General features: G+C 37.0%; 1 protein-coding gene across 1 annotated transcript; it reads right to left on the reverse strand.

The window, feature by feature from the left end:
• Positions 1-4,057: 4,057 nt before the first annotated feature.
• LOC107795152 (homeobox-leucine zipper protein HAT4) lies at positions 4,058-6,506 on the reverse strand. The gene is made up of 4 exons (XM_016617736.2): positions 6,176-6,506; positions 5,501-5,802; positions 5,314-5,393; positions 4,058-4,663 (listed from the first exon to the last, which is right to left on the reverse strand). The coding sequence occupies exons 1-4, from the start codon at positions 6,354-6,356 to the stop codon at positions 4,360-4,362; spliced, it is 867 nt and encodes a 288-aa protein (XP_016473222.1). The 5' UTR covers positions 6,357-6,506; the 3' UTR covers positions 4,058-4,359.
• Positions 6,507-8,912: the final 2,406 nt, after the last annotated feature.

The raw sequence follows: 8,912 nt of genomic DNA on the forward strand, positions 1-8,912 counted from the left end.
TGGAAGATCAGGATTTCTCCTTACCGCTCAAGCGGGATCAGATCGGGCTTTAGCGAGAACAACTGTAATTGAATCGGGAACGGAAAAACTTGACTTCAACTCAATAAATGACGTCTACTTCGTAAGTGCTAAGGCAAACTATATCACCGAAAGGAAAGGTGATAGGGGAGCCTAGCCATTTCACTCTACCCGAGTAATAAAGTGGAAACCACCCTCACGATCGATTAAAAGAAAAGTCGCCCAGAGATATTTGTTCGAATCCAATTCGTGAAGACAGAGTAAAATCAACAAATCTAAGGAAGCAAGTCCTAGGCCTCACTATCTATCAATCAAGAAGGTAAAGGAGAGAAGGTTTGATTGAAAGTAGTACGTCTGCAGAGATCTGTCGTTAACGATTTGACCGGGACACATCTAATTGAAAGTCTAATCCCAACCTCTTTGGAAAGAGCTCAAAAAAAGACTTGACTTCAGAGCGGGGAATCTTCCTACAAGTGAGCACCAAGTCAAATGTATTCAAAAAGGGCTATACCTCTACCTAGACAAAGAGGATTTTAAGACAGCCTCGTAGGAGACATTGGATGTAACCAGCCTTCAAAGGCGGAGGATTAAAAAGCAACTTTCGATTCAAATTAGAGAAATGCTGAGCTTTATCCGCTTCAATTCATTAAGGTATTATTATAGCCTTCTAAATAGTCAGAGTGGGAACTCAAAAGTAAGAACTCTTAACCATCATTCCTTAACTCTAAAGGGCGTGAATGTGTAGATCAAGGTAGAAGGGTGGGATAGCGCCCGATTGATTGAGTGTCTTACAGCCCGTCATGCAAGCTAGCAAAGCCAGCGCAGAAGCAGCCCCCGGATCCACACATGGTACTTCAAAGGAGGTTATCTTTAACCTACTGCTCAACAATTCCAAATCGAAATTGAAAATCTTTATTGGACCATGATAGCCAGGTAAAACTTAACAGGGTTGAAGCATCTTCTTGGAATCACTAAGAAAGTAGGAAAGGATCCAGGGTTGCCTGAGGCCCTGAGAGCCAGGATGCTTGCTCTTGAAGATGAAGTAAACATGGTCATGGGCTAATATCTCGGTGCTGTTGAAGGTATGAATGAACGCTTTACCCTAATTGGTTGGTGGTGGGTGGGAGCTTAGTAGTTGCTTAGTCGTTCAAAAGTCAGACTGTCGTAAGCCCGACACTATTCTATTTACTCTCTCAAATGAGGGGCTGGTTTATTTTCCTATAGGGGCCATCTCCTGTCATCCCTTACCTATGATTCAGGAAATGGATTGACCGGAATGATTGCAACGAGACACAACACCGCTACTTAGAGGTGGAAAGGGGGCGGTCGGAGGATGACAGAGCAATCACGCCTTGCTCCCTCCTGACATCTATTGGGAGGGAACCTCCTTTCAGAGTGTGATTCGTCGTTTCCAATGCGGTTAATTGCTATTAGGCTTTTTAGGAAAGTTCCCCTCTGCTTATGCAGTTAGCTCGACTCCAGGTATAGCTCTTAATGGGCATGTAGCCGTAGGCGGGAACTCTTCTTTTTATCTTATTCTTTGTTCAGGCTGGTAATCCCAACCAAATAAGTAATCACAATCGCTACAAGCAACCTATTTCATACCCTTTTCGTCGTACTTCCTCTTCTCCTTCTCTTCTTTCTCTCCCTGTCGAGCTTGTTGGAATGCCATTACCAAGATCTAGTGTAATTCCTTTTCCTCGGGAGCCAGTCCCACTAGTGCTAGTATCAATAGGAAGATCTTTATTGCTTAGGATATTTCTTGTTTTATCCCTTTTAGTGTAAAAGTATTTGGCATAAAGAGCCCTCAATAACTTGCTTGTCATGTACACAATAACTGAGGATAGAGGGAGTTTCAACTCGGCCTTCTATTAAAAGTGTTGCAAATTCCCTTTCTTATCCCTTCTAGTTTAAGCCGTTCCTTCCTATGTAACCAAGTCCTCCTATGAACCTATCCCCGCCTAAAGGATAGGAAAGATAACAACTAGAAAGTAAATGCTATCTTCGAGCAAGCTCTTAGCTTTCATCGTGAGTGAGAGAGGAATTGATGCAAGAGAATGCCCTGCTAGTCTTTACTTACACAGAAGAATAAGATGGATAGAATGGGATTTCAAGGCAAAATAGCCTATATAAAAGAAAGAGTTCCTCACTTGACTTCAAGCTGGGGAAGGCTAGTTCAAGAACTAGAAAGATCTCACTTCTGTTTACTCAAACGCCTCTTTCTTATCGAAGACTCGGCAACTGGAACTCATCGGCAGCGACTCTTACCACTGCAACCTAGGCACTCAGGCCTTGGAGCTGATCTGTCAGTCCACTGTTACTACAAACCTCTACTTTGAAGTGAAGCGACTTCGTTCATTCCCGAGTCGATAATTGCTAGAGGATGGAACCCAGTAATGGCACATCAGCTTACCGATTCCTTAATAAGCATTCATTCCTGGACTTTACTTGGAACAAGTTATCCCCATATGGAGTCCGCCCAAGGGGGAAATCCAATCCAATGGGCCACTGGGGCTGGGCTTGACATCAAAGACAGAGAAAAGCGTATAAGCGCAAAAAAGAAAAATTGCATGGGAAAACAATCCCAAAGGAAGCTTCTCGCTAATACTTTGCCCCACTACTGAACATTGCGTTGCTATGGTCAATAAACAGCCAACAAGTGGTTCTGAATGACCTTGAGGAGGCCCCGGCGCAGCACCTTTCTCGCTCGAAGGATCTATGAAAGTCCCACTACGAATTCCTATCTCATTAATAAAGTACAGATAAATAATATATTCCAAGTCTGACTTTTAAAGCATACGCATTGAAAAAAATCTTTGGCTTTGGACTTTCTACTTTGATAGATCTTTCCTCTCAAAAGAGGTTTTACCTAACCCACTATGTCCTTTGTTTAATACCCATTTTCAGAAGCGAGAACCTTGAATTGAAAACCATTTCTTCTGCCCTCGCCACTTCTTTCGTTGACCCTATCCACCTCCTTTGCGGAATACCAGAAAAAGAGATGAATTAGCGGATCATAGGGCTAAGTCGAAGCATGCCTGAACCTTCTTCGTCGGAGACTGAGTTAATATACAATCCCACTTTGGAGACTTCCCTTCGGGATAGGTAGGATATGGTGCCACAAATTGTAGTCTACTCGGCATGCGTCGATTCTTTGCTGGAGAAGCCTAGATCACTAGTTTTGGACTATCGAGAAACCCCCCTCTGCCCGCATCCCTGGAACTTGCTTTGCTTTTTTTCTTTAAAGACCCCGCCGCTTCACACCTTCTATGACATTTTTCCATTAGCTGGAGTAGGAAGGGGGCTGACGTCGATAAGTTATTATATATATAAGATAATTAAGGCATTAGGAATCTGGGTGATCACGCGCTTCACGTGGTATTTATTAGGATTAGGACTGAGAAAAATTACCGCTTATTTCAGACAGTCCGGACCATCGCTTTTATCGTCAATAGAGAGAACCGCTCGATAAAGGAAGTCGGCTTTGGGAAAAAATTATTCCTTTGCCGGGCGCTAGTCAAAGTAGTAAAAAAGGGCAAGTGGGCAAGTAGCGAGCAGGAGCAGTGTTGGGCTTTGAGATCGTTAACGGGAACAAATGAAGAGGAGCACAGCACCCTCCGTACTCGATTGGCTAATCAAAGTCAAAGCGGCCAGCTTCTTTTGAATGGGTCACCAATAGAATTGTCGATTCTTCGGAATCTAACATCGGGATCACCTTAAAAGTTACCCGGTCTAGTTCCAAATCAGCCGTTCATTCAACACTACTACAACCTCCGCACGTCGACCGGCAGAAGTATTTTTTCAGTTTGTTATGGGTTCCAACCCATGAACTTGGTAGCAGACGGCTCGGACGATGGTTGTGCCCTGAACCCAGTCACCGGCACATCTCCTAGAAATAGGATATGCAATTAACCAACAAAACCCGGATAATGAGGAACAGAACACCATTAAATATTGTTTCCTGTACATGTTTGTTTCCTTGATTTATAATCTAGCGTCTAAGAAATATCATTTGAACGAGCTTAACATTTCAAAGGTATATGATTAGGAGGACTTTTTCATTATAGTAACAAAATTCTATTCGTTTCTTTATATCTAAAAGTTGTGGGGAAGGAAAAGAGAGTAAAAAGACTAACCCTAATTTGTCAATACAAGAAAAAGGATAGGGTCAATAATAGAAACCAGAGATTCTTTGACCCACAAAATCCCTCATTCCCAACAACCATATCATAGACCTATATTCATATTTTCACATACAAACATTAAAGTACTCTATTACAGTTTGTCATCTCATATTGTTTCACACATTAAAGAGGGGTTTTGATGAGTATCCATTTTGACTCAAGATCTTGGGTGAAGGGATTTTGGAGTATTGGCCCAAAGGTTAAATGGCATGGGCCGATGTTGAGTAGGTCCCACCTGTGTAGATGTGGGACCAGATGAGGTTGGTGGGCCCGCGACACGTTCACATGAAGGGCACATGGTAAGGGTGGTAGGAGGGGTCATTTGCATATAGAATTGAGGTGAAAGCTTAAGTGCCCTCAACTCCTGAACTTCCTTCTGCAATCTTCTGTTCTCCTCTGTCAAATTCTCACAACATCTCTTCAAAAATTCACAGTCAACTTCTGTTTGCTTCAACTTTGTCCTGTTCATCAATTTTTTCATCAACCCCATTAGTCAACAGATCAATCTCCATTTTTTATAAAAACACTATTTTTAAATGAATTTAACTTATATTCACTGTATTAAATTTTTTCCACTATTAGTGTATCTTAATTCGCTGTAGCAAATATTTATTTTCACTATTATGAATAGGTACATATAAAGTCTGCGTATATGTTGGGTATATATTGGGTTATGTTGTTGTTTGTATATAACTACATATTGCAGCTAAACTCCAAATGAATTAGCAAGTTGCCTGCCTTTATTTGTAAATTTTTGTTCCAATGCATATGAACATTTGCTTATAGATATTAGTATATTATAGTGATCTATTAGTGTAAATATAGCACGTTGTCGGTCTTATTTAAGTTATGAACAGTTAATTTATCTATTTAGTGTAACAATACCTTTAATGGTACGTTAAATTCCAAATCTAAATACATATGACTTAAACAACTTACTATGTTGAACACTTCTCGAATCCGTTCAAATAGATTTTTTTTTAAAAAAGAAGGGATTGAGATGGTCATTATTCATTATTGCTACCGTTTTCAATATCATTATGATAATTATTCTTATGAAAGTGGAGTAAAATCCCAGAAATACCCTAAAAAGAAGACAAAATTATCTCACCTTGCCCTCCTGTTCTGAAACCAGACTTCTACTTGCCTAGGTCTCAATCCCAGTCTTTTAGCCAAAGCCAGCTTTTGTTTCTGCAAAAACCAAAGTAGAAGGACTGTAAGTCAAATCTATATACTAACAAACAAAATGTCGAAAATACCCCTGAAAACTGATATTGTTACAAGAAATTAAAACTTACAGGATTGAGAGTGTTGTGTTCTTTGAAAGTCTCCTCAAGAACAGCAGATTGGTCCTTTGAAAGCCGAAGTTTCTTTCTAGAAGTTTCTCCGTCTTCTTCATCAGAAGCTCTTTCTATTTCATGTTCCTCACAGTTATTTGTTTCTCTTTCACTTCTCTTATTTCCACTCACACTTGAAATGGTGCTGTTAGGTGACGATACGCCGGCTTCTTCATCGGCGTCCGCCGTCGCCGGCAGCCGGTTCACGTCGATTCCTTTCAGAAATGTCCTTGTCCCCACTCTGCATATCTCCGAGTTCCGATCTGTAAATCGGTACGAGTTTAAGTTCCATGCACAGACATAATAAAAAATATTTACATAACCAAATCATCTGGAACAATTATTAATGATAACATAGTGAAAATGGTAACTATTTTACTACTGTAATTTTTAAACTAAAATGATAATTTAAGAGAAAATACTACATATCATTGAAAAATCTAACACCTTTTAATAGACAAAAACAGACTCGTTTTTGTCTTCAACTCTTTTATTAAAAGGGTAGATAAAAAAGGAGAAAATGTGTAAAGAAAGGTGAGATTTTTACCAGATCTGAAAATTAAAGAAAGAAAAGATGAGATTTGAGAAAACATGCATAGATCAATTAAGAGTAAAGAAGTAGGAAACACAAATTACCTGAAGAAGGGAAAGAATCAGTCCAAGAAGTTTTGTGAAAGAGATTAAAAGGTGAAGATGAAGGGATGAGATTGAGCTGATGATGTAAAGGATTATTGGTTGTACTATTCTTGTTATTATTATCTGGAAAACTGAGGCTAAGACTCAAGCCTAAATCTTCTTTCCCAACCATCATTTTCATTTCTTTTCAAATGCTTGTGATTTGTGTTTAATTTTTCTTCAGCAGTTTCTTGAGATATGAGGATTTTCAGGTTTTCAGATGAGAATTAATGGGGAGATGTTGGGAAAGAGAGAGAAAAGAGAAGGAACTTTAATTTGCAGTGATATGAGTGGGATGTGCAAATGAAGGTCTTATATAGAAAGGATGCAATGCAATTTTTTCCTTTTCTTTTCCTTTTTGTTTTTCAATTATTTTAAGGAAAAAAAGCACTGCTTAGAATAGTGCAATATGGGGAGTGGTTTTTGCACAAAGAGTCAATGATGAGAACAAGTGTCAGGGGGTAGCCAATTATCACAAATCATAGCCTTTGCCTCCTCAAAATTATTACCACCATTTTCTATGGGGACCCATTTCCTTCTTCCCATAAACCCTTTTTTCACTACTGTGGTAAATGTGAAAGGAGCTGGAATTGTGATAGGGGAAAAATTTATTCACAATGACACATATTTACATTAAATTATAAGAGAATCAAATGATTATGCTTCCGTTTGTACATAGTTTTGTAAAAAGAATTTTGAAAAACATAATTGATTAGTTTTGGGGAAAAAGTTTAAAAAAATTAATGTTTCAAAAATTGGTTTGGGCCAGTTTTTGGATGAATTTTTTTTCCTTTCACTAGTAAAATTTCAATCTTTTTTTTAAAATAAAATATATGTCCAAAACATAAGTTAAGTAAAAAAAATTAATTACAATCAAATTTATATTTAAACGCTAGCTATAATTAAATGTTCCTTTTTTTTTTGGCTTGTTCAAAGAAAAATAAATATCTTTATATTTTATAAATAATTTTACTTTAGACTCTCTATATTATTATTGATGACATAATTCTATTCGTTGAAATGTCATAAAACATGTAAAATCAAAATTTGAAAAGCCTTTTTCTCACTTCTTTTGTTATTCACGATTGTGGTAATATGAAGTGAAATTATTATTGTTGTGGTGAGATGAAATAGGATCCCTACACTTTTATTAGAAGTCACAATTAGCTCAAGCTATGAAAATAAAAATAAAAATTGTTACATAAATTTTTTTTTTTTTAATGTGCTTTATGTGGCGAGTGAATATCGGTTGTAAGAACTAAGATGGGTGGATAGGGAAAAGGTAAATATGAAAGGAACTGAAATTATGAAGTGGAAAGAATAAGTGTTCTACATGAAATTATTGTATCAAAGAATTATGATTAAAGTAATATAAGAAGATGGGAGTTAATATGAATTAACTATAATTAGGTTATATAAGTGTAAATAAAAATACATGTTATCTGTTAAATAAGTCATATTTAGTGCAATTAAAGTTTTTTCTTACGATTACCATAGCTGATAATATAAAATGAAGTGACTTTAGGCTTGGCTTTTGGAAATTGGAAGTTAGCTATTTAAGCTGCATGGAGTTCTACTTTTTAGTTATGACCCTCTTGCATTTGACCGTTGACTGGTCTCGAACAAAACCATTCAATGGTATGGGTCGTTCGCACTTCTTTTCATCCATCTTTTCATCCTTTCTCTTTCTTTTCTTTTTCTGTGACCTGAGTGACTTTTCTGCTAAAAGGAAAATTAATCCACTTTATGGAGGTCTTATTAGTTAAAAGGGCAGTTAAGTGTTAGGAAGTATTCAATATTTACGTAAGATTTGGGAAAAAGATATAGGATACAAGTATTAATGATTGATTTTACGGCTCTAACTCATTACTTATAGGTTATACAGGGGCAATTTTATCACTATTTTAAGCTAGTGTTTGACCATAGATTCTCAAATTTATTCTGAAAAATCTGATATGGGTGAAGTTTTGTTTAAAGATGAAAATGTGTTTGGACATCTGTTTTGGATGAAGTTTAGTTTGGAAAAATATGAAATATGACTTATATCCACCAGCAATGGCGGATCTATATATATCATTATGGGTGCTCAAGCACCCATTGTCTTTGACTAGATCTAGTAGATTTACATATACAATTAACAAAATATTTGGATAAGTATTGAGCGAGCACCCACAACTAAACTTATTTTCCCTCTTTTTTTAGAATTTTTATCCCCGAGCACCTACTACTTTAAAATCTTGGATCCGTCACTGCCCACAAGTTCTAAAAACTATCACAAATACTCAACAGTATCATTATCAATTCATTATATTATCGCAAACCATAGTCCTGAACATAAATAAATTTGATACAAAATTATTATTTTTATAAAGAACTACATGATACACTATCAGATGACCGAGAAGACAAAGCAACATCGTTACAAAATAATAAATGGTGGGCTCTTTTATAAAATATAAAAGTTTGGGACAATTTTTAAAAAATATAATAGTGATATTTTGGCGAGCTGGTTTTGGGATTTGAAATTTGACCAAAATATAAGTAAAATCTATGATCAAATATGTGTTTGCAAATAAAATCCAAATTTATTTTGACAAAATTTATGGCCAAACGGGTTCTAAGACTCACCTTCGGACGTCTTATTAGTTACGGTATGAAATTCTTTTTCTACATCACGTGTTGGTGCTGCTGCTTCCTT

The sequence above is a fragment of the Nicotiana tabacum genome, chromosome 23 (assembly GCF_000715075.1).
Source record: "Nicotiana tabacum cultivar K326 chromosome 23, ASM71507v2, whole genome shotgun sequence".
Classification (NCBI taxonomy): Eukaryota; Viridiplantae; Streptophyta; class Magnoliopsida; order Solanales; family Solanaceae; genus Nicotiana; species Nicotiana tabacum.

Bases quoted from the DNA above. Each gene is read 5' to 3' on its own strand.
- LOC107795152 (XM_016617736.2), bottom strand. From the start codon at position 6,356: ATGAAAATGATGGTTGGGAAAGAAGATTTAGGCTTGAGTCTTAGCCTC. The intron at 5,394-5,500 runs GTAAGTTTTAAT...TGGTTTTTGCAG, and splicing joins AACACAACACTCTCAATCCT to AAACAAAAGCTGGCTTTGGC. The intron at 4,664-5,313 runs GTGAGATAATTT...ATTGATGAACAG, and splicing joins TTTCAGAACAGGAGGGCAAG to GACAAAGTTGAAGCAAACAG.